The sequence below is a fragment of the Bufo bufo genome, chromosome 7 (genome assembly GCF_905171765.1).
Source record: "Bufo bufo chromosome 7, aBufBuf1.1, whole genome shotgun sequence".
Taxonomy (NCBI): Eukaryota; Metazoa; Chordata; class Amphibia; order Anura; family Bufonidae; genus Bufo; species Bufo bufo.
Window position 1 is genome coordinate 18,421,053 of NC_053395.1, and position 26,824 is coordinate 18,447,876.

The 26,824-nt window shown below is 47.3% G+C and overlaps 1 protein-coding gene across 1 annotated transcript in view; it reads right to left on the reverse strand.

The window, feature by feature from the left end:
• LOC121008415 (cytoplasmic phosphatidylinositol transfer protein 1-like) overlaps nucleotides 1-26,824 on the reverse strand; it is a 39,072-nt gene that overhangs the window by 4,027 nt on the left and 8,221 nt on the right. The window contains exons 3-8 of the mRNA XM_040440950.1: nucleotides 14,716-14,864; nucleotides 10,096-10,184; nucleotides 9,757-9,764; nucleotides 9,498-9,569; nucleotides 9,320-9,415; nucleotides 2,661-2,816 (exon numbers count right to left, since the gene is read on the reverse strand). Coding sequence (XP_040296884.1) covers nucleotides 2,661-2,816; nucleotides 9,320-9,415; nucleotides 9,498-9,569; nucleotides 9,757-9,764; nucleotides 10,096-10,184; nucleotides 14,716-14,864 — 570 coding nt within the window. The remainder of the gene's footprint in view (nucleotides 1-2,660; nucleotides 2,817-9,319; nucleotides 9,416-9,497; nucleotides 9,570-9,756; nucleotides 9,765-10,095; nucleotides 10,185-14,715; nucleotides 14,865-26,824) is intronic.

Genomic DNA, 26,824 nt, shown 5'->3' on the forward strand with positions numbered 1-26,824 from the left:
AACTACTATAATACTGCCTCCTATGTACAAGAATATAACTACTATAATACTTCTCCTATGTACAAGAATATAACTACTATAATACTGCTCCTATGTACAAGAATATAACTACTATAATACTGCTCCTATGTACAAGAATATAACTACTATAATACTGCTCCTATGTACAAGAATATAACTACTATAATACTGCCTCCTATGTACAAGAATATAACTACTATAATACTGCTCCTATGTACAAGAATATAACTACTATAATACTGCTCCTATGTACAAGAATATAACTACTATAATACTGCCTCCTACGTACAAGAATATAACTACTATAATACTGCTCCTATGTACAAGAATATAACTACTGTAATACTGCTCCTATGTACAAGAATATAACTACTGTAATACTGCTCCTATGTACAATATTATAACTACTATAATACTGCTCCTATGTACAAGAATATAACTACTATAATACTGCTCCTATGTACAAGAATATAACTACTATAATACTGCTCCTTTGTACAAGAATATAACTACTATAATACTTCTCCTATGTACAAGAATATAACTACTATAATACTGCTCCTATGTACAAGAATATAACTACTATAATACTGCCTCCTATGTACAAGAATATAACTACTATAATACTGCCCCCTGTGTACAAGAATATAACTACTATAATACTACCTCCTATGTACAAGAATATAACTACTATAATACTGCCACCTATGTACAAGAATATAATTACTATAATACTGCTCCTATGTACAAGAATATAACTACTATAATACTGCTCCTATGTACAAGAATATAACTACTATAATACTGCCTTCTATATACAAGAATATAACTACTATAATACTGCCTCCTATGTACAAGAATATAACTACTATAATACTGCTCCTATGTACAAGAATATAACTACTATAATACTGCTCCTATGTACAAGAATATAACTACTATAATACTGCCCCCTATGTACAAGAATATAACTACTATAATACTGCCTTCTATATACAAGAATATAACTACTATAATACTGCTCCTACGTACAAGAATATAACTACTATAATACTGCTCCTACGTACAAGCATATAACTACTATAATACTGCTCCTACGTACAAGAATATAACTACTATAATACTACCTCCTATGTACAAGAATATAACTACTATAATACTGCTCCTACGTACAAGAATAGAACTACTATAATACTGCTCCTATGTACAAGAATAGAACTACTATAATACTGCTCCTATGTACAAGAATATAACTACTATAATACTGCTCCTATGTACAAGAATATAACTACTATAATACTGCCTCCTATGTACAAGAATATTACTACTATAATACTGCCTCCTATGTACAAGAATATAACTACTATAATACTGCTCCTATGTACAAGAATATAACTACTATAATACTGCTCCTATGTACAAGAATATAACTACTATAATACTGCTCCTATGTACAAGAATATAACTACTATAATACTGCCTCCTATGTACAGGAATATAACTACTATAATACTGCCTCCTATGTACAAGAATATAACTACTATAATACTGCTCCTATGTACAAGAATATAACTACTATAATACTGCTCCTATGTACAGGAATATAACTACTATAATACTGCCTCCTATGTACAAGAATATATCTACTATAATACTGCCGCCTATGTACAAGAATATAACTACTAAATTACTGCCTCCTATGTACAAGAATATATCTACTATAATACTACCTCCTATGTACAAGAATATGACTACTATAATACTGCCACCTATGTACAAGAATATAACTACTATGATACTGCCCCTATGTACAAGAATATAACTACTATGATACTGCCCCTATGTACAAGAATATAACTACTATAATACTGCTCCTATGTACAAGAATATAACTACTATAATACTGCTCCTATGTACAAGAGTATAACTACTATAATACTGCCTCCTATGTACAAGAATATAACTACTATAATACTGCTCCTATGTACAAGAATATAACTACTATAATACTTCTCCTATGTACAAGAATATAACTACTATAATACTGCCTCCTATGTACAAGAATATAACTACTATAATACTGCTCCTATATACAAGAATATAACTACTATAATACTGCCTCTTATGTACATGAATATAACTACTATAATACTGCCCCTATATACAAGAATATAACTACTATAATACTGCCACCTATGTACAAGAATATAACTACTATAATACTGCTCCTATGTACAAGAATATAACTACTATAATACTGCTCCTATGTACAAGAATATAACTACTATAATACTGCTCCTATGTACAAGAATATAACTACTATAATACTGCTCCTATGTACAAGAATATAACTACTATAATACTGCTCCTATGTACAAGAATATAACTACTATAATACTGCCTCCTATGTACAAGAATATAACTACTATAATACTGCTCCTATGTACAAGAATATAACTACTATAATACTGCTCCTATGTACAAGAATATAACTACTATAATACTGCCTCCTATGTACAAGAATATAACTACTATAATACTGCTCTTATGTATAGATATAAGTCTGGATGTGTCTGCAGTTGTATATACACCCGTGTTCACACTTCTGGCTCCTCGTTCCTGTTTCTTCGCACTCTCACCTTGTGAACAAACTGCTCCACCCGTGTCTGGAGCCCCCACACCTCGAACTTGACGTTCACCAGTTTGTAGGAGCACATGATGGGCTGCATGTGGCTCCTCCACCCCTCCTTCAGAGGTCCACGCCCCGTCTTACTGGACATAAAATGCCTGAGATCCTACAATAGAGGAGGTGACATCCGTACGGACATTACATTGGAGGAGACAGAGGGGAGTAATATGGCAGTGGTATTCAGGGCCGGCCTTAGGTGTTCAGGCACCCTGTGCGAGCTAACCTTGTGGCGCCCCCCCCCCCCCCCTCCAAAAAACAAAACAAAACACTGCTTGTTGCTGGCATCATGGCATAGGCTGGCTGACTATCCAACCAAGTAGTTACCAGCCCGCACACCCCAAAGGCCGATGTAATGTTATACTTCCCTACTTCGTGAGATTTCCCTACCCTCGTTACTTCCGGTCGCACCGGACATGACGTGAGGAGGTGTGCAGCGCCGCGCAGGCGCACAATGACAGGTTAGGGAAGTTTCACAGCAGAGTGCGCATGCGCCAGGAGCCTCGCCGGCGGTTAGGGTAGGGAAAAACTATGGGCCAGTGCGCAGGCGCAGTGATCGGATGGATGTTCTCAGCTGAACACCGGCCGACACTGCGCATGCACCGGGAGCCTCACCAGCGGTTAGGGAAGGGAAAAATTACGTACGGGCCAGTGCTTTTTCCCTACCCTAACCGCTGGTGAGGCTCCCAGCGCATGCGCAGTGTCGGCCGGTGTCCAGCTGAGAACATCCATCCGATCACCGCACCTGTGCACTGGCCCATAGTTTTTCCCTACCCTAACCGCCGGCGAGGCTCCCAGCGCATGCGCACTCTGCTGTGAAATTTCCCTAACCCGTCGTTGTGCGCAGTGCGCCCCCCCCAATATAATAAACATTGGTGGCGCAGTGCGCCCCTCCCAACACCCCAGTATGATAAACATTGATGGCGCAGTGCGCCCCCCCAACACCCCAGTATAATAAACATTGGTGGCGCAGTGGGCCCCCCCAATATAATAAACATGAGCGCAGTGCGCCCCCCCCCAATATAATAAACATTGGTGGCGCAGTGCGCCCCCCCCCAATATAATAAACATTGGTGGCGCAGTGCGCCCCCCCAATATAATAAACATTGGTGGCGCAGTGCGCCCCCCCAACACCCCAGTATAATAAACATTGGTGGTGCAGTGCGCCCCCCCTCAATATAATAAACATTGGTGGCGCAGTGGGCAGTGCCAATGAGGGTTAAAAAATAAAAAAATAATTAACTCACCTCCTCCAATTGATCGTCTCCTGTTCTTTCTTCAGGACCTGAGGTGACATCACTGTGCTCATCACATGATACATCACATGATCCATCACAATGGTAATGGACCATGTGATGAGCTCAGTGACGTCACCACAGGTCCTGAAGAAACAGGAGACCGGCAGCTACGCGATCAACTGGAGGAGGTGAGTTAATTTTTTTTATTATTTTTTAACCCTCATTGGCACTTCCCACTGAGCCACCAATGTTTCTTATACTGGGGTGTTGAGGGGGGGGCGCACTGTGCCACCAACGTTTCTTATACAAATACAGGAGGCTGGTGCCGGAATCAAATAGCCGGCACCCGACCTTTGTGACAGGGAGCTGCGATCAGCGGCAGTTAACCCCTCAGGTACCGCACCTGAAGGGTTAACTCAACTGCAGCGGATCGCAGCTCCCTGTCACAGAGGTCGGGTGCCGGCTATTTGATTCCGGCACCCGCCTCCTGTATTTGTATTACAGGTCAGTGATCTTCATTGGTGGCGCAGTGGCCACAGCCCCTCCCCTCCTCCTCCTCCTGTCTCTCTTCTTATTGGCAGCAGGCAGGTCAGACAGGGGAGGAGGAACGAATCAGGTCAGACAGGGGAGGGGGAGATGGAGGGGGCGCCCCGAGGGAGAACACAAGTGCAGCCAGGGCCGGCCTTTGGGGTGTGCGGGCTGTGCGGCCGACAGCTCGCAATGTAATATGCGGCAGGCGAGGCTGCACTTGTGTTCTCCCTCGGGGCGCCCCCTCCATCTCCCCCTCCCCTGTCTGACCTGATTCGTTCCTCCTCCCCTGTCTGACCTGCCTGCTGCCAATAAGAAGAGAGACGGGAGGAGGAGGAGGGGAGGGGCTGTGGCCACTGCGCCACCAATGAAGATAACTGACCTGTAATACAAATACAGGAGGCGGGTGCCGGAATCAAATAGCCGGCACCCGACCTCTGTGACAGGGAGCTGCGATCAGCTGCAGTTGAGTTAACCCTTCAGGTGCGGTACCTGAGGGGTTAACTGCCGCTGATCGCAGCTCCCTGTCACAAAGGTCGGGTGCCGGCTATTTGATTCCGGCACCAGCCTCCTGTATTTGTATAAGAAACGTTGGTGGCACAGTGCGCCCCCCCCCCCAGTATAAGAAACATTGGTGGCTCAGTGGGAAGTGCCAATGAGGGTTAAAAAATAATAAAAAAAATTAACTCACCTCCTCCAGTTGATCGCGTAGCTGCCGGTCTCCTGTTTCTTCAGGACCTGTGGTGACGTCACTGAGCTCATCACATGGTCCATTACCATGGTGATGGATCATGTGATGTATCATGTGATGAGCACAGTGATGTCACCACAGGTCCTGAAGAAAGAACAGGAGACGATCAATTGGAGGTGAGTTAATTATTTTTTTATTTTTTAACCCTCATTGGCACTGCCCACTGCGCCACCAATGTTTATTATATTGAGGGGGGCGCACTGCACCACCAATGTTTATTATACTGGGGTGTTGGGGGGGCGCACTGCGCCACCAATGTTTATTATATTAGGGGGGGCGCACTGCACCACCAATGTTTATTATATTGGGGGGGTCGCACTGCGCTCATGTTTATTATATTGGGGGGGCGCACTGCGCCAATGTTTATTATATTGGGGGGGCCCACTGCGCCACCAATGTTTATTATACTGGGGTGTTGGGGGGGCGCACTGCGCCATCAATGTTTATCATACTGGGGTGTTGGGAGGGGCGCACTGCGCCACCAATGTTTATTATATTGGGGGGGCGCACTGCGCACAACGACGGGTTAGGGAAATTTCACAGCAGAGTGCGCATGCGCTGGGAGCCTCGCCGGCGGTTAGGGTAGGGAAAAACTATGGGCCAGTGCACAGGTGCGGTGATCGGATGGATGTTCTCAGCTGGACACCGGCCGACACTGCGCATGCGCTGGGAGCCTCACCAGCGGTTAGGGTAGGGAAAAAGCACTGGCCCGTACGTAATTTTTCCCTTCCCTAACCGCTGGTGAGGCTCCCGGTGCATGCGCAGTGTCGGCCGGTGTTCAGCTGAGAACATCCATCCGATCACTGCGCCTGCGCACTGGCCAATAGTTTTTCCCTACCCTAACCGCCGGCGAGGCTCCTGGCGCATGCGCCCTCTGCTGTGAAATTTCCCTAACCTGTCGTTGTGCGCCTGCGCGGCGCTGCACACCTCCTCACGTCATGTCCGGTGCGACCGGAAGTGACGAGGGTAGGGAAATCTCACGAAGTAGGGAAGTATAACATTACACCGGCCTTTGGGGTGTGCGGGCTGGTAACTACTTGGTTGGATAGTCAGCCAGCCTATGCCATGATGCCAGCAACAAGCAGTGTTTTGTTTTGTTTTTTGGGGGGGGGGGGGGCGCCACAAGGTTAGCTCGCACAGGGCGCCTAACACCTAAGGCCGGCCCTGAGTGCAGCCTCGCCTGCCGCATATTACATTGCGAGCTGTCGGCTGCCCAGCGCCCCTGTTGCTATGGCGCCCTGTGCGGCCGCACAGCCCGCACACCCCAAAGGCCGGCCCTGGTGGTATTATACTGGGAGGGAGGGTGATATGTCGATGTCGGTGCTGTCATACAGAGGGTAGTATACAGGAGGTGTCATAAATAGCCCAATGACCCCATAAGAGGACACCATCACTGACGTGTCATGGGGGCACCCTCTTACAGATTTTGTGCTGGTGTAGCGGAACTTCTGAGAAAGGGGATTATACAAAGTGAAGAGTTATATAGCATTATATATAGAGGGGTGTATGGAGGGGGAATGATATAGCGGGGTGCATATAAAGGGAGAGTCATATAGCAGAGGTATATAGAGGGGGAGTCATATAACAGGGGATATATAGTGAGTTAAGTCATATAGGGGCAGGTATATGGAGGGAGATTCATAGGGTGAGGGTCATAGAAGGGGGTCATATAGCAGGGGAACATAGAGAGAGAGTGATTTAACAGCCGGTATATGAAGTGTGGAGTCATATAATGGGGGGTATATCGAGGGGCAGATATAGCAGTGATATATAGAGGGTGGAGTCATATAGAGAGGCAGATATAGCAGTGATATATAGAGGGTGGAGTCATATAGTGCGTGGTATATAGAGGGGGAGATATAGCGGGGATAGATAGAGGGTGGAGTCATATAGCGGGGGGTATATAGAATGGGAGATATAGCGGGGATATATAGAGGGTGGAGTCATATAGCGGGGATATATAGAGGGGCAGATATAGCAGTGATATATAGAGGGTGGAGTCATATAGTGCGTGGTATATAGAGGGGGAGATATAGCAGGGATAGATAGAGGGTGGAGTCATATAGCGGGGGGTATATAGAGGGGCAGATATAGCAGTGATATATAGAGGGTGGAGTCATATAGTGCGTGGTATATAGAGGGGGAGATATAGCGGGGATAGATAGAGGGTGGAGTCATATAGCGGGGGGTATATAGAGGGGCAGATATAGCAGTGATATAAAGAGGGTGGAGTCATATAATGGGGGGTATATCGAGGGGCAGATATAGCAGTGATATATAGAGGGTGGAGTCATATAGTGCGTGGTATATAGAGGGGGAGATATAGCGGGGATAGATAGAGGGTGGAGTCATATAGCGGGGGGTATATAGAGGGGCAGATATAGCAGTGATATATAGAGGGTGGAGTCATATAGTGCGTGGTATATAGAGGGGGAGATATAGCGGGGATAGATAGAGGGTGGAGTCATATAGCGGGGGGTATATAGAATGGGAGATATAGCGGGGATATATAGAGGGTGGAGTCATATAGCGGGGGAGATATAGCGGGGATATATAGAGGGTGGAGTCATATAGAGGGGGAGATATAGCGGGGATATATAGAGGGTGGAGTCATATAGAGGGGCAGATATAGCAGTGATATATAGAGGGTGGAGTCATATAGTGCGTGGTATATAGAGGGGGAGATATAGCGGGGATAGATAGAGGGTGGAGTCATATAGCGGGGGGTATATAGAATGGGAGATATAGCGGGGATATATAGAGGGTGGAGTCATATAGCGGGGGAGATATAGCGGGGATATATAGAGGGTGGAGTCATATAGAGGGGGAGATATAGCGGGGATATATAGAGGGTGGAGTCATATAGAGGGGCAGATATAGCAGTGATATATAGAGGGTGGAGTCATGTAGTGCGTGGTATATAGAGGGGGAGATATAGCGGGGATAGATAGAGGGTGGAGTCATATAGCGGGGGGTATATAGAGGGGCAGATATAGCAGTGATATATAGAGGGTGGAGTCATATAGTGCGTGGTATATAGAGGGGGAGATATAGCGGGGAGGATAGATAGAGGGTGGAGTCATATAGCGGGGGGTATATAGAATGGGAGATATAGCGGGGATATATAGAGGGTGGAGTCATATAGCGGGGGAGATATAGCGGGGATATATAGAGGGTGGAGTCATATAGAGGGGGAGATATAGCGGGGATATATAGAGGGTGGAGTCATATAGAGGGGGAGATATAGTGGGGATATATAGAGGGTGGAGTCATATAGCGGGGATATATAGAGGGTGTAGTCATAGTGGGGGGTATATAGAGAGGGAGATATAGCGGGGATATATAGAGGGTGGAGTCATATAGTGGGGGGTATATAGAGGGGGAGATATAGCGGGGATATTTAGAGGGTGGAGTCATATAGAGGGGGAGATATAGCGGGGATATATAGAGGGTGGAGTCATATAGAGGGGGAGATATAGCGGGGATATATAGAGGGTGGAGTCATATAGAGGGGGAGATATAGCGGGGATATATAGAGGGTGGAGTCATATAGAGGGGGACATATAGTGGGTGATATGTAGATGGGGAGTCATATAGCAGGGCTATATACAGAGGGATGGGAGTCATATAGAGGGAGCAGTCATATAGCAGGGGCAGGGGTATATACAGAGGGATGGGAGTCATATAGAGGGAGCAGTCATATAGCAGGGGTATATACAGAGGGAAGGGAGTTATATAGCAGGGGGTATAAAGAAAGAAAGTAATATAGCAGGGAAAATGTATAGGGTAAGTTATATAGCATGGGGTATGTACAGATGAATGGGAGTCATATAGCGGGGGGTATATGGAGGGGTAGTCATATAGCGGGGAGAATATATCAGCCTGACCCAAATGGCCAAGCATTCCCCAACCCAACAAAAAAAATATTATAATTCTGTAATACCACCGATGGCCACCAGGAGTCACTCAATTCTAAATAAATTACATTTTTAAAGGGAAAGTAAATCTAAGGCGCATCATGCCCCCATTGCGGCCCGTTCTATCGCTCCCTGGACTGACTGTGGTGTGACGATCCCGGCCGTGCAGCCCCCTCACCTCCGAGCTCTTGAAATAGCGCTCTGGGATTTCATCGTACGCTATGTCCAGGTGGGTCACCTCGTGGGCCTCGTCCGCTAAGTCTGCATTAAATATCTGAAAAACACAAAGAACATTCCAGATCAGCGTCCTTGGAACCATCTCGCTGCTGGCGCCGCTGTTCGTGAACGCCACTTACACTGTCGTTATCGCCACAGTCATCGGAATACCTGGTCTCGATGTGAATGGAGAATTTTGGAAGGAACGAGCACTGGAGGAAAGAGAGAGAGAAGCGTTACCCCCTGAGGCCGTGTCATATGCTCTAGTCCCATCCAAAGCTGCGTTCACTGTTCAGCTGGTTTCCTGTTACTGGGGCTCAATGCATACTGGGAGCTCAGACGACAGCTAAATAATCTGATTGGATGAGGTAATAACGTATCACAGAGAATTGCGCTTACCGTATATTCTGTTGGGTGGGAGGTCATGGGTTAACGCGGAAATAAAGAAAAAAAACACAAAAAAAATCTATTAGGATGTTATAATGTATTATATAATGTGCACAGATACACACGTTACCCATAGCAACTGCTCAAGAGCTTGTGCTCCTTTTGGTTGCTAGGCAACAACCATTGGCATTAGCCAAATCGCTAATATTGGCACAGCACATAGAAAATGGCTGCCGCCAAGGCAAGTCGCGAGCATGTCGCCCATAGCAACCAATCAGAAAGCACTTTTCATTTTCCAAAATGAAAGCTGGATTCTGATTGGTCAGTGATGCAGTGGAAAGTTGGAGTTACCTGTCACCGTGTAGGGGTAGTAGTTCCAGGCTTTTTCACACACGTAGAATATCCGGGGAACCACGGCTCGTGCCCAGCTGGGTAATTTGCTGCGAAAAGAACAAAACGCGTGTGACTATATCGGCTCTGCCGACACCAAACCCGTCCAAACTTGTACAGGTCGTCCATAGCAACCAATCAGGTCGCTGCTTTCATTTGCCAAAGGGCTTCTGAGGAATGAAAGCTAAAATCTGATTGGTTACTACGTTCCCTCACTCCACCCCCTGGTTTTGCTCTTTCTGTCAGGTGCTCCTTAGCAGCGCAGGCTGGCAGCATGGAGTCTGTTGCTAAGGAGCAACCAAAAGAATTTGGAAGGGCAGGAAGTCAAGTAGTAAATGAGTACAGTGTAATTACCGGCCTCAGTGGCGCCTCTTGTGGGCCATGAGGGTCATTTAAAGGGGGCACAGAAGCGTAAAAATACAACGCTCCAGGGCCTATTACTTCTTGCGTGGCAGAGGAGCCTTCGGGCCCCTCAAGTACCCGTGTGTGACTCCTATAGGGCGTCCCAATTCTAGAAGGGTCCATCACCTTTCAGAGAAATGACTATATATAATCCAGACTGTCTGACAATCCAGCATCTCCGCCATCTTGGATACAACTCACAGACAGGGGGGTCATTCTCTTGATATCTCCCCGAGCCCCTTCATCACCTTCCTCATCCCCATAGCCCTCTGGGCACACCTCGCGCACGTACCGCGTGTCCTCCCTTATCGCCATATATTGATCCCATGGAACCCAATTAACTCCCGCACACGGGTCCCTGTCAATGGCGGATAACTGATCGTCATCCGTTCTCACCCTATAGAAAATCTATAGGAAGCAATGACATGGCAGCCGACCCCGGGGAAGGTTGTGGATGAGGCGGCAGAAGGAGGGGGTCGGTATTAAGATGCCGCCTGTCATCAGGGACTCACTTACTGCTACTATAAATAGAAGCTGTGGATCCGCGAGAGATGGGGGATGCTATAAATAGCTCGTCGACGCTGTCAGCTCCCCTCCCCCCTCACCTCCTGCCAGTGACGGACCCCAGGCGTACGCCGTGTGCGATACTTCTACCTGGATATCACTAGTACAGTCCTGCGGGGTCTGAGAAAGTACAGAGACCGCAGGCGACGCCCCCACGTCCCCCATCAAAATTCTGAAATAGTCAGAAAACAGACGTTTTATACTCAAAAACGCCAATTAAAGGGACGGTCAAGGCAGATCACCCCCCATGTTAGAAATACACACATTGAATCCTGGCGCCAGGGATCTGGCGGCCACCTTTGTCTCATTCGGGCTACGTATTTCGGTCACAGCTTGGCACCGGAGGAGTGAATCTTTTCCGTAACCGCGCCAAGCGCCTTGTGACAGGGGGGGGGGGGGAATCTTGATATGTTAGAGATATATATACGAGGCAGCGACATACCGTGTTTAACCCCTTGCGTAACGTGTGTCGTTGTTATGGCAACGCAAGCTGCAGTATAGTTTGGCAGCGTATAACGCCGCCTGTCCCTTAAAGGGCCACTAACCCTAAAATCGTCAGCTTATAATAGTGCGGGAGCGGTTGGATATACAGCATATAAAGTAGGGATCATGGGGGGCAAGGATGTGTGGTGGGCACACATGCGCACTACCACTCCATTCATACTGGGGGCTTGGTGACCCCCTGATCGGTGGGGGTCCCAGCGGTTGGGCCCCCAGCAGTGGCATCCCTGTGATAGTAGGCATTGACTGTGGGGACTTCTTTAGGTCCCCGCAGATGCGGCGCTGTCCAAGGTACTGAACCCATCAGGAAGGTCCTTATAACTGGCCGAACGCCACATGCAGGCGCCTGGGAAAGCTGGGTGCCAGATGTGATCGTTACAGGGAGTGAGATGCCAGGGGATTGTCTACTGTAACAAACCCCCAGCCGTGACAAGTATTAGGTCCATATTCCATCTTATAAAGTGACGTCTGACCTCTGGGGCCCCCACCGATCCTGAGAATGAAAGGGCCACAGCGCTGGTACAGAACAAAAAACAGCGTAGGGGATGCAATCAGTGCTGTGGCCCCTTCTTTTTCAGGATCTGTGGGGGCCCCAGACATCATAAAGCGACATGCCATTGTTTTATAAGACAGGAAAACCCCTTTAAGCCTCTGGATGTAAACAGTAATGTTCCCATTCTCTGAAAGCAAGTAGAGGTCTTGAGAATGTCATTCGGTTTTATGTACATAACATTGGAAAGCCCTTAAAGGGACACTCCGGAAAAAGTGATACAGTGTGTTTTGTGTTATTTGAGGACTCTCTGAGCAATACACTGGATACTTTGTGTCCGGAGTGCTCCTTTAAGTACTAAGCCACCCTCCTCCGCCCTGCTGAGAGCAGCTGGGACTGATGGATGTGTTGTTGCATGACGCTCCTCCGCCAGTGCCTCCGGAGAAGATGGCAGCACAATGCCAACCCACAGAGAAGATGCTCAGGAGTTATCCTGCCTCATCGTCACTGGGATGATGCGCATGATCACTGCAGCACAGAGTATTTCAGCAACAAATCAGAATCTTTGACCATTTAATGTGATGATGCTAGTGAGGACAGGTTGTATGTGACACGGGCAGCGTCCTGGTGTGAGGGTGGAGGAGGGACTCCTATGAGAAAGAGGATTCCTCAGCAGCACTGAGTATTTCAGGAGAGTGGTTTGGTGGTTACCCAGTGACCTGGCATGATCATGGACAGGGCTGTGTGAGAACGGAGGTGGGGGCAGTGTCAGTATGTGAGGTGGAGAATGAAAGAGACTGATATTAGAAGAGAAAGGCTCTCACAGCAGGACAGAGTATTTCAGGAAAGGGGTATGCTGACCCCGTGACCTGACTGTGACTCCAATGATGATCAGGGACATGACTCCAAAAGACTGGGGAGCAGTTATATGAGGGGGGAAATAAAAGAGACTGATGTTAGAAGGAGTACGCTCTCACAGCAGCACAGAGTATTTCAGGACAGGGATGTGCTGACCCTGTGATCTGGCTGTGACTCCACTGATGATCATGGACAAGGGGTGTGTGAGACCAGGGGTGCAGAGTCATGATGGGAGGGGGAGAATAGAAAAGACACCTGTTAGAAGGAATAGTCTCTCACAGCAGCACAGAGTATTTCAGGAGGGGAATCTGGTGGAAGCGGCGACCTGCCCACTTATGTGATGATGACAGGGAGGAGATATGATGCATACAATAGGAGCACTGGTGGGAGGACTGGAAAAAGACTGATATTAGAAGGAACAAGATCTCACAGCAGCACAGAGTATTTCAGGAGTGAAATGCTTGACCCTCTGACTCCATTGATCATGTTATTGAGGAGAGAGCAGCACGAGACAGGAGCAGCGTCCTGGTGTGAAAAGTGGAATAGACTGATGTTAGAAGAAATAGGAGCTCACAGCAGCACAGCAGTATTTAAGGAGTGGAGTGTGCAGACCCTGTGGGGGCAGTGACTCCACTGATGATCACATTAGACCCTGTGGGGGCAGTGACTCCACTGATGATCACATTATACAGTTCTGCATGAGGCAGGAGCAGCGTCCTGGTGGGAGGATTGGAGAAGGACTGATATTAGAAGAAGCAGGAGCTCACAGCGGCACAGAGTATTTCAGGAGTATTGCTCTGGTGGAGGGCAGTGACCTCTCAGGTGATGATGTCAGTGAGGAGAGGCCTGCACCTGTGCAATGGAGACAGGTGGAGGCCCACAGCAGCACAGAGTATCACAGCGTCCCCCCTGTGGGGTTGATAACTGGCGTATTCTTAATCCGCCTGATGATGCGGTTATTGGCCCCGGGCCCTGCACTTGCCGTGAATCATCTCATTTCCATAGCGGAGATTTATCAAACAGCTTGAGAGGAAAACTGTCCTCGTTACCCATAGCAACCAATCACAGCGCAGCTTTCATTTCTTATTGTGCTCTTCAAAGATGAAAGCTGTGCTGTGATTGGTTGCCGTGGGCAACAAGGACAATTTTTCTTTCTGTCAAGCGGTTTGATAACTCATTCCTGATCCCTCTGGAAGATTGCTGGAACTTTCAGCTGCAGCTGCCACCTGTATATGATCCTCGCTGGGACAAAATGGCTGCCAAGGACCTTCGCCTGAAGCATCGGAGTAATGGCTTTAATTACATCTCTTCCGTCGCCAGTGAGATAATTACAGACCATCGTCTCCTGACGGCATTAAAGCGTCTGGAAGACTTAAAGGGCTCGTCATCCCCTCCTACAGCTGATACAATTATTTATGCAATAGCAGCTTATGAATCCTTAAAGTCACCCTCCTGAAAAATATGAATCCTCCAGCGTCTGAAGCAGCTGCCTGACAACCACTTCCTGTCGGCCATATTAGCCGTCATAGAGGTGATGTTTCTGTCACCTAGAAGCCCCGCCCCTTCCTGCTCTCAGACCTGAGTCTGACCACCCTCATCAGTAACAGGAGGATAAACTAAGAATGCTGGGAGGTATGGCAGCGACTGCACTGAGGAGACAGGAAGTAGCTAACTTCTCCTCCTGTCTGGACCTCAGTGCAAACCAACCAGCGGCAGCCGAGGCTCCATAACAAGAGCAATGACCGAAGAGATAACGACCCCCTCACCTGGACAGGTGCACCCGCTTCTCCGTGTACTGCCCATCACCATAGGCAGGGTCATGGTGTGCCCGGTTCTCCATCACCTCCACGCCCTCGCCTCTGTCACTCTCCTGGTGGCTGTGCTTACTGATGGTGTACAGCTGCCCGATCCTGTACTGTGAACAGAAAAGAGAGGGTTAAAATCTCAGATCTATCTCATATCTATCTATCAGCTCCGGACACCCTTATCATGGGGTGCACTTAGTAAATCACCCGCACATCTCCACTACATGGAGCGCTGCGGGGGCCGGATGCTTAATGGGTTATTCTGCAAGGATCTGATTAACCCTTTAGTTACCAGGACGGCAGCGAACCCCGAAGACTTGGCGGCTCTTTCCTCACAGTAAAATATTTAACCCTTGCTGGGAGCCCCCCCCAGAAAGGGTTAAGGATGCCCAGGCCCACGTCATTCCATGATGCCATCATGCCTGCGTTAATAGTGACCCGCTCACCCCGCGCGCTAACGACCCTCCTTCCAGCTCGCTAACGAGGGACGGCAGCAGCAGGTTCTGTCGTTAACCGCGGCTCACACACAATTAGCGCCTGATGTGTCGGTAGTGACAGCGTATGAAAGCGTCCGTCACCCCCTGTTGCTATGGCAACACCATCTCTGCACCCAGCACGCCCTCCTGATATCTATCTTACGCTTCATCCTTCTCCGTGCCTTAAAAAGTCTTCACTTTGTACCTTCTGGAATTGCTTAAAGGAGCCCCACTTCATTTATAACATTATCTAAAGAAACCCCCCCCCCCATCGGCTGCACCAGAATGGACCATTCCAGTGCTGTAATCTGTCACAGCAGGATCATACCATAGGATCATGGGGGAGGTTCATAAAAAAAGAGTATTACTCGCTCTGAAGGACTCAGGGTGACCAAGTATTTCATGGTCGCCAATCAATGCGCCACAGTTTTCATGAGCCCTGGGGGTCCCAGCAAGGAGCTACTTTAGGATGGGGTTCGATCGGACGACCCCCTTTACGCAGCAGCACCTTGACACAATACAGGCTGCCATAAACAGCGCTATAATCTCCTGCAGGCCGCCATTCCCATATCTCTTTGCAGTCTCAACAACGCCTTCCTCATCACTGTGGTGTCGAGCGGAACGTTCTCGACAGGATGCGCGACTTTGACCTGCTTCGAGGGGAGACGACTTCCTGAGAGGTTACCGCCTTCCTGTGTTCGCTGCTCTGATGACGCATTGTGTGAGCGGTATGATAGGAGACAGTAGACTGCAACCCGCAGTGTCCAGGGCCATGTTAGAATATAAAACCGGAGCTATTGCCTAATAAACAGCCCCCATTACCCCCCTCCCAAGACCACCATAAACCTTCTCTGCTGGCGGCGGGGTCCACCGCGATGGAACTGAAACAGTAAACGTTGCGGTTTCTTAAGTTTAATTGTTTGAAACGGCTTCCGATTCATCGTTACGCCTTTTGCCTATGAATAGGATCCATCAACAGCAACTTGCTGACGGTTTCCAGGAAGGTTTCCTCTTTACCATACTGAAAACTAAGCGTAAAAAAAAAAAAGAAGCTGTAATGAAGATCTATTATAAAGGTGCTGGGTGTCACTTTTTGCCGACTACGATCCTTAAAGGGGGAGTGTCACGATTTTGGTCAAGAGGAGGAGCTTGAAGTGCCGCCATTTCTGCTCCGGGACCAAATACTATTAGAAAAACGACGCTGCTCACACTTCATTCCTCCGAGGATCAATGAAAAGAAGGAAGGTGTTATCTAGGGATCGTCACAAGGTCGCAGTGTGACGCTCCTCCCTCGGCGGAATCGTGACCTCTAAGTATCTAAGCCTGCTACGTGCGATACTGCCTGCTGAATGTATCTAAGCATGTTATGTCCTATATTGTTTGCGGAGAGATCGTATCTACGGTAAGCCTATTTTGTGGGCTACGGTTTCTGAGCTAATGTATCTAAGCTGTTATCTCAGCTGCTGACGAACTCTACATGCGATGACACGTGTGCCGGGATCCGGTGATCTCAGGCCGGACACGGAGGGAAGGATGGCGGAAAAAAAGAAAGAACGGGGGTTGAAGAATCTACAGCGGTCCTTCCTTCCGGCCTCCGCGGGGCTGCACAATGCACACGGATTCCGTGTGTAGTCCATTTTTCATGGATGGTTGCTAGGAGACGGTGAAAAGAAGTGAAAATAGTTTTGTTTTTGATGGACGTGAAAAACGGATGACGACTGGACAAACGCAACAGGCGGAGAAAACACGGACTTCACACAAGTGGAAAAGAGTCTGCTGTGTGTGATACTGCCTGCTGAATGTATCTAAGCCTGCTGTGTGATACTGCCTGCTGAATGTACCTAAGCCTGCTGTGTGTGATACTGCCTGCTGAATGTATCTAAGCCTGCTGTGTGATACTGCCTGCTGAATGTACCTAAGCCTGCTGTGTGTGATACTGCCTGCTGAATGTACCTAAGCCTGCTGTGTGTGATACTTCCTGCTGAATGTACCTAAGCCTGCTGTGTGTGATACTGCCTGCTGAATGTATCTAAGCCTGCTGTGTGATACTGCCTGCTGAATGTATCTAAGCCTGCTGTGTGTGATACTTCCTGCTGAATGTACCTAAGCCTGCTGTGTGTGATACTGCCTGCTGAATGTATCTAAGCCTGCTGTGTGATACTGCCTGCTGAATGTATCTAAGCCTGCTGTGTGTGATACTGCCTGCTGAATGTATCTAAGCCTGCTGTGTGTGATACTGCCTGCTGAATGTACCTAAGCCTGCTGTGTGTGATACTGCCTGCTGAATGTATCTAAGCCTGCTGTGTGATACTGCCTGCTGAATGTATCTAAGCCTGCTGTGTGTGATACTGCCTGCTGAATGTATCTAAGCCTGCTGTGTGTGATACTGCCTGCTGAATGTATCTAAGCCTGCTGTGTGATACTGCCTGCTGAATGTATCTAAGCCTGCTGTGTGTGATACTGCCTGCTGAATGTATCTAAGCCTGCTGTGTGTGATACTGCCTGCTGAATGTATCTAAGCCTGCTGTGTGTGATACTGCCTGCTGAATGTACCTAAGCCTGCTATGTGTGATACTGCCTGCTGAATGTATCTAAGCCTGCTGTGTGTGATACTACCTGCTGAGAGAATGTATGTAAGCCTGTTATGTGTGATGATGTCTGCTGAATGTATCTAAGACCTCATGCACACGACCGTTCCATTTTTTGCGGTCCGCAAACCGCGGATCCACCAAAAACGGAAGCAGTCCGTGTGCCTTCTGCAATTTACGGAACGGGCGGCTCATTGTAGACATGCCTATTCTTGTCCGCAAAACGGGGCCTCGGAACGGAGCAACGGATGCGGACAGCTCACGGAGTGCTGTCCGCATCTTTTGCGTCCCTATTGAGGTGAATGGGACCGCATCCGAGCCGCCAAAAAATGTGGCTCAGATGCGGACCACAAAAACGGTTGTGTGCATGAGGCCTAAGCCTGCTGTGTGCGATACTGCCTGCTGAATGTAATTAAGCCTGCTGTGTGTGTGATACTACCTGCTGAGAGAATGTATCTAAGCCTATGTGTGATGTTGTCTGCTGAATGTATCTAAGCCTGTTATGTGTAATACTATCTGCTAAGAGAACGTATCTAAGCCTATTATGTGCAAAACCGTCTGCTGACAGAAAGCATCTAAGCCTGTTACGTGCGATACTGCCTGCTGAACCTATCTAAGCCTGTCCTGTGTAATACTGTCTGCTGAGCTGTGTATCTAAGCCTGTTATGTGCGATACTGCCTGCTGAACATATCTAAGCCTGTCCTGTGTAATACTGTCTGCTGAGCTGTGTATCCAAGCCTGTTATGTGCGATACTGCCTGCTGAACATATCTAAGCCTGTCCTGTGTAATACTGTCTGCTGAGCTGTGTATCTAAGCCTGTTATGTGCGATACTGCCTGCTGAACATATCTAAGCCTGTCCTGTGTAATACTGTCTGCTGAGCTGTGTATCCAAGCCTGTTACGTGCGATACTGCCTGCTGAACGTATCTAAGCCTGTCCTGTGTAATACTGTCTGCTGAGCTGTGTATCTAAGCCTGTTATGTGCGATACTGCCTGCTGAACATATCTAAGCCTGTCCTGTGTAATACTGTCTGCTGAGCTGTGTATCCAAGCCTGTTACGTGCGATACTGCCTGCTGAACGTATCTAAGCCTGTCCTGTGAGACACAGCCTTGAGAAGCCATACACCGCTCTGTGATGACTGACCCGGGGCGGTAAATGGTCACAACCCCATCCCCAACATGGAAGATTCCATGACGCTGGGAGTTTCCATGGCAACAGCAGGGACAGGAAGTCAGCATGGAGGCCTCTTCCCTGTTTATGTGGCTGTAAAGATAAGGCCAATAAAAGCCTTCACTGAAGATGGGGTCCTGCACCAAATATAAACCTAATCCTATCCTGTGTGATACTGTCTGCTGAGCTGTGTATCTAATCCTATCCTGTGTGATACTGTCTGCTGAGCTGTGTATCTAATTCTATCATGTGTGATACTGTCTGCTGAGCTGTGTATCTAATCCTATCATGTGTAATACTGTCTGCTGAGCTGTGTATCTAATCCTATCATGTGTAATACTGACTGCTGAGTGGTGTATCTAATCCTCTCCTGTGTGATACTGTCTGCTGAGCTGTGTATCTAATCCTATCATGTGTGATACTGTCTGCTGAGCTGTGTATCTAATCCTATCCTGTGTGATACTGTCTGCTGAGCTGTGTATCTAATCCTATCCTGTGATACTGTCTGCTGAGCTGTGTATCTAATCCTCTCCTGTGTGATACTGTCTGCTGAGCTGTGTATCTAATCCTATCCTGTGTGATACTGTCTGCTGAGCTGTGTATCTAATCCTATCATGTGTGAAACTGTCTGCTGAGCTGTGTATCTAATCCTATCCTGTGTGATACTGTCTGCTGAGCTGTGTATCTAATTCTATCATGTGTGATACTGTCTGCTGAGCTGTGTATCTAATCCTATCATGTGTAATACTGTCTGCTGAGCTGTGTATCTAATCCTATCATGTGTAATACTGACTGCTGAGTGGTGTATCTAATCCTCTCCTGTGTGATACTGTCTGCTGAGCTGTGTATCTAATCCTATCATGTGTGATACTGTCTGCTGAGCTGTGTATCTAATCCTATCCTGTGTGATACTGTCTGCTGAGCTGTGTATCTAATCCTATCCTGTGATACTGTCTGCTGAGCTGTGTATCTAATCCTCTCCTGTGTGATACTGTCTGCTGAGCTGTGTATCTAATCCTATCCTGTGTGATACTGTCTGCTGAGCTGTGTATCTAATCCTATCATGTGTGAAACTGTCTGCTGAGCTGTGTATCTAATCCTATCCTGTGTGATACTGACTGCTGAGTGGTGTATCTAATCCTATCCTGTGTAATAGCTGTGTATCTATGCCCATCATGTGTGATACTGACTGCTGAGCTGTGTATCTAATCCTATCATGCGTGATAATGTCTGCTGAGCTGTGTATCTAAGCCCATCATGTGTGATACTGTCTTCTGAGCTGTGTATCTAATCCTACTCTGTGTGAAACTGTCTGAGAAGCCGGTGTATCTAAAGCTTATAGTTTGATACTTTATGAACCACGGTGTGTATCTAAGCCTCTCATGTGATACACCCCCCATCCTCAGAGACCTCCATGTTGTTCTCTGTGACTGCTCCTTTGGATCTGAATAGAGGTCGTCATTGACAACGCAGAGATCTCGACAGATTGTTGCGCAGCCCGGAACGTCTCGGTTGCCGTGGTAATGCCATAAACCTTGTACGCGTTCCATCGTCTTCAGTGTTCTGGTCCAGACTGTCTCCTGTGTTCTTCTCGCTGTCTCTTCTCTCTCATTTTGTCCCTCTTCCAGCATCTGCTCCACCATAAAGATCAGCTTGCCCGGATTCGCTGACGTCACTTGCATCCTAATGGAGGCCTGAAAGCCCTCGGGGTCTCCTGGTGGACGATGCCATGGACAGGCAGGGGCCTAGAGGACCGGCAGCACACAGCAGCCCGCCGGACGTCACCTCCTTATAGCCGTTTCTTACTTTATTTTGGCCTGGGAAAGCTGGGTGACAACCATAATGGCTGCCATGACACCTTACAGGGTTTTATTTTCCACAGCTTTCCCAGATGCCAGAATGATAAGCATGCCCCATTATGAAGTGTCAGTATGTGTGTACCTACCTGTGCATGTATGTACTGTAGGTGCGTGTGCAGTATTATTGCCTATGCATGTATGTATAATATGTCAGCCGTGTCACATATAGAAGAGGCCATAGAGTAAAGATCAAAATAAGGTCCTGTCTTGTCCTCATCATGTCTGAGGGTACTGTGTGTGTGTGTGTAGTGCCCTGGAGCAGGGGTACTGTGAAGTCTGGACATTTGTGGACCCGCGTTTTCCCTATGCAAAGTCATCAACGCCTTACTTTATTTCACTTGAAAGGGTTAACGTACACTGTTTAATACTGTGGAACTGTATTTTATATGTATGGTGTGATATATATCCTGTTCATTTGCGCTGTGTTTGCACAGCACTGTGGAAAGGGTTAATGAACACAGAGACTTTTGGGACTTTCTAGCCAATAAGGAGAAGCTGGTCATTTTCCGTCGTTACCATAGGGTTTAAAGAAGAACATGTTTTGGAGGGAAAAAGGCAGACTTGTTTACCACCGAAACCAGACAGACCGACCTTTTGAATGTCTGGTTAAGGGTACTTTCACACTTGTGGCACGGACCTCCGGCAGGCTGTTCCGGTGGGTGAACAGCCTGTCGGATCCGTCCTGCCGCTAGTGCACGCGTGCCCCCGGACTACCGCTCGGCCCCATTGACTCTAATAGGGGCGGGGTGGAGTTCCGGCGGCAGCGTACGCCAAGAGGCCACCGGAATAAAAGTGCGCGGGGAGCGGTAGTCCGGGGGAACGCATGCACTAGCGGCAGGACGGATCCGACAGGCTGTTCACCCGCCGGAGTGTGAAACTAGCCTTAGCTCTGTTATTATGTCTAAAAAACCTGTTTTTGTCTGGAAAAAAACTGCTGTGTCATTGCTATTGAGTATCATTGAAGATCTAATGCAAGTCTATGAGAGACGGAAAGTGTAACATTGTATCTGTTTGGGCTGAGTTTCTCCACTCCACTCCTCCCACTAGAAGGTTCTAGTTCAGCCAGAAACTGTATATAAGGAGAGCAGTCAGCCCCTAGTATTATGCAGTTAGGGACCAGTGCTTGGAAGATGAGACTCTGACAGATTATTGAGTGACCAGAAAAAAAAACGCTGAGTCTGGGATACTCTGCCACAGACCCTGGATCACCTTTGGCCGAGGAGAGAGATAGAGAGAGATAGAGAGAGATAGAGAGAGATAGAGAGAGATAGAGAGAGATAGAGAGAGATAGAGAGAGATAGAGAGAGATAGAGAGAGATAGAGAGAGATAGAGAGAGATAGAGAGAGATAGAGAGAGATAGAGAGAGATAGAGAGAGATAGAGAGAGATAGAGAGAGAGATAGAGAGAGAGATAGAGATAGAGAGAGAGATAGAGAGAGAGATAGAGAGAGAGATAGAGAGAGAGATAGAGAGAGAGATAGAGAGAGAGATAGAGAGAGATAGAGAGAGATAGAGAGAGATAGAGAGAGATAGAGAGAGATAGAGAGAGATAGAGAGAGATAGAGAGAGATAGAGAGAGATAGAGAGAGATAGAGAGAGATAGAGAGAGATAGAGAGAGATAGAGAGAGATAGAGAGAGATAGAGAGAGATAGAGAGAGATAGAGAGAGATAGAGAGAGATAGAGAGAGATAGAGAGAGATAGAGAGAGATAGAGAGAGATAGAGAGAGATAGAGAGAGATAGAGAGAGATAGAGAGATAGAGAGAGAGAGAGAGAGATAGAGAGATAGAGAGATAGAGAGATAGAGAGATAGAGAGAGAGAGAGAGAGAGATAGAGAGAGATAGAGAGAGATAGAGAGAGATAGAGAGAGATAGAGAGAGATAGAGAGAGATAGAGAGAGATAGAGAGAGAGAGATAGAGAGAGAGATAGAGAGAGATAGAGAGAGATAGAGAGAGATAGAGAGAGATAGAGAGAGATAGAGAGAGATAGAGAGAGATAGAGAGAGAGAGAGAGATAGAGAGAGATAGAGAGAGATAGAGAGAGATAGAGAGAGATAGAGAGATAGAGAGATAGAGAGAGAGAGAGAGAGAGAGAGAGAGAGAGAGAGAGAGAGAGAGATAGAGAGAGATAGAGAGAGATAGAGAGATAGAGAGATAGAGATATAGAGATAGAGAGAGAGATAGAGAGAGAGATAGAGAGAGAGATAGAGAGAGATAGAGAGAGAGATAGAGAGAGAGAGATAGAGAGAGAGAGATAGAGAGAGAGAGATAGAGAGAGAGATAGAGAGAGAGAGAGAGATAGAGAGAGAGAGATAGAGATAGAGAGAGAGAGATAGAGAGAGAGATAGAGAGAGATAGAGAGAGATAGAGAGAGAGAGAGATAGAGAGAGAGATAGAGAGAGAGGGGGAGAGAAAAAATAGAGTAAAGAAGCTCCCTTGTTTACTGCAGACCCTGACTCTCTGGACTTATTTCCCATTGGGGTGCACCACACCTTACCATCCCTTCCGGAGAACAGCAACACGTGGTGACACCCCCATGGTGTCCTGGGGACCCACTGTAACGTTGGGGCCACCCCAAAGCCGGCCATTGCATATGTATGTATTTATGTAATGTGAGCTGTATGTAGATGTATGAAGGTATGTTTGTATGGATGGTTCTCTAGGAGGTTGTGTGCACGCATCAGTGTATGTAACCGAAAAAGTGAATTAACGTTTATTGCTGCTGTTTCCCTAACCTGTTGTCAAGATAAGGCACTGGTGTGTGTGTGTGTGTGTGTGTATGTATGTATGTACGTACGGTATGAGTGCGCATGTAGTGTGCATGTACGGTATGAGTGTGCATGTAGTGTGCATGTACGGTATGAGTGTGCATGTATTGTGTATGTACGGTATGAGTGTGCATGTACTGTGTGTGCGCATGTACGGTATGAGTGCGCATGTATTGTGCGTGTATGAAAGTATGAGTCTGCATGTATTGTGTGTGTACGGTGTGAGTGTTCATGTATTGTGTGTGTATGTACGGTATGAGTGTGCATGTATTGTGTGTGTACGGTATGAGTGTGCATGTATTGTGTATGTACGGTATGAGTGTGCATGTATTGTGTATGTACGGTATGAGTGTGCATGTACTGTGTGTGCGCATGTACGGTATGAGTGCGCATGTATTGTGCGTGTATGAAAGTATGAGTATGCAGGTATTGTGTGTGTGAGAGTGTGCATGTACTGTGTGTGCGCATGTACGGTATGAGTGTGCATGTATTGTGTGTGTACGGTGTGAGTGCATATATTGTGTGTGTATTTATGCACCATATAAATGTACTGGATAAGTTTTTATGAATGTTCCATTAGGGTCTATTTACTGTTTGACGGTTTTCTTTAATGGGCTTTACGTGTGTGTTATTTGTGCATGTATGGTATGTGTGTATCTGTGGTATGATTGTGTATGTATTATGTATGTATGGTATGTGTTATATGTGGATGTATATGTGTGTGCATGTTAGCCCCGTTTCTTGCGGGTTGAGGTCCATCACCTTCCTGGAGTATTGAGGATTACTGTGGGAGTCAGACTGCGCTCCCCATTGATGACGTCAGTCTCTGTACATCGCTGCGGAATATGCTGGTGCTATATAAATGTCTATAATACTAATAATGTATATCCCCCTCCCAGTGCTCGGTATCAGGTAGATCTGGATGGACAGCTGGCAGGAGGGGGGTTGTAGCTGACGGCTGCTCTGGTCCTGCACAATACAAGGTGCAACCTGAGCGGGGGCCATTCACAGGGGGCCGCAGGAATAACGAGGGTTAATAGGAGAAGTGCTGAGGCGACAGCGCTGCTGCCAGATGGCAGTCAATATGCTGCGGCTTTTGGGCGTCCGCTGTGAACAATGTGCGCCTCTGAAATCTCAATTAGGCAAAGAATGCTAATTAGCTATTAAAATGGTGACAGGAGAAAACTGAAGAAGTGACTAATTTACTCCATGAATGGCCATCTGCTGCCTGCCGGACCGGGGGCCACCTGTCTGCACAAAGTGCCACCATATCAGCCATGTGACAAAAGCTGCCATCTTGTCAGACCTTTAGGCCTCATGCACACGACGGTATGTATTTTGCGGTCCGCATAAAATACGGATGACGTCCGCGTGCATTACATATTTTGCGGAACAGAACAGCTGGCCCCTAATAGAACAGTCCTACCCTTGTCAATAATAGGACATGTTCTATTTTTTTGCGGAACGGAAACGGAATGCACACGGAGTAACTTCCGTTTTTTTTGCGGACCCATTGAAATGAATGGTTCCGTATATGGTCCGCAAAAAATAAATAAACTAACAGACATGGAGAGAAAATACGTTTGTGAGCATGAGGCCTTAAAAAGGGTCGCCATTTCAGAACTCTAATGTCTTATACTCTAATCACATCCAAAGCTGCTTTCAAAAGTGCACGCAACAGTGAAATAGACGGGCTGGCAACGTACAGCATCACTATAGTCTGAGCTCCCACAATGCACTTTTCTCCAAGAGCAGGAACCTGGTCGATGCAGCTCTGGATGTGACCGTATTCAACAAGATTATACTAAAACTCCTGGATGACGCTTCGTATTGAGTGGACAACTAGCTCAACATGCTGGGACTTGTGGTTCCCCTAGAACAGGGGTAGGCAACCTTGGGCACTCCAGCTTTTGTGAAACTACAACTCCCAGCATGCATACTTCCTCTACTGTTCGCAGAACTCTTAGGCCGAGTTCACACGAACGTGTGTGACCCGTGCCTGTGCTGCGGCCCGCAAATAGCGGGCCGCAATGCACGATCGCCGGCCGTAGGTCAGCCGCATCGCATCGCGGACCCATTCACTTTAATGGGTCCGCGATCCGGCCGTTCCGCTAAAAGATAGGACTTGTTCTATCTTTTTGCGGAACGGAAGTACGGGACGTAACCCCACGGAGGCACTCCGTAGTGCTTCCGAGGGGTCCCGTCCCGTGCGGCCGTTCCGCGATTCCGGATTTGCGGACCCATTGAAGTGAATGGGTCCGCATCCATGATGCGGAATTCACACGGAACTGTGGCCATGTATTGCGGCCCGCGATTTGCGGGCCGCAATACGGCCACAGATCACACACGTTCGTATGAACTTAGCCTTAGGCCTCCTGCACACAGCCGTTTTTCTTCCCGTTTTACTGGCCGTTTTTTGCGTTCCGTATACGGAACCATTCATTTCAATGGTTCCCCAAAAAAAACAGAATGTACTCCGTATGCATTCCGTTTCCGTATTTCCGTTCCGTTTTAACATAGAACATGTCCTATTATTGTCCACAAATCACGTTCCGTGGCTACATTCAAGTCAATGGGTCTGCAAAAAAAACGGAACACATACGGAAATGCATCCGTATGTCTTCCGTTTCCGTTCCGTTTTTTGCTGAACCATCTATTGAAAATGTTATGCCCAGCCCAATTTTATCTATGTAATTACTGTATACTGTATATGGCATACGGAAAAACGGAAAGGAAAAACAGAAACACAACGGAAACAAAAAACGGAACAACGGATCCATGAAAAACGGACCGCAAAACACTGAAAAAGCCATACGGTTGTGTGCAATAGGCCTTATAGAAATTAATGGAGCATGCTGGGAGTTGTAGTTTCACAACAGCTGGAGTGTCGGAGGTTGCTGACCCCTAGACCATGGCCTGCTTCCGGTTCCCCCAGCTTACATTTAAAGGGGCGTACAATACAAAGACTAAAGACCAGCCACTTCTCTCCTGTCAGCTCCATTATCGCATCGCCCTGATTGGACATGCTGGATTATTTATAGGCCCGACAGCCTAAAAATAGGTTCCCCGGGGGCGAAAGGGCAAATTATTATAAGGATATTTCATGATTTCTGTAACTCCATTGAAAAGGAATGAAATTTGCAAGGTTGCTTAGCAACAGATGAGCAGGCAGCTGAGTGACTACCTCCATGAGGCACCACTTCA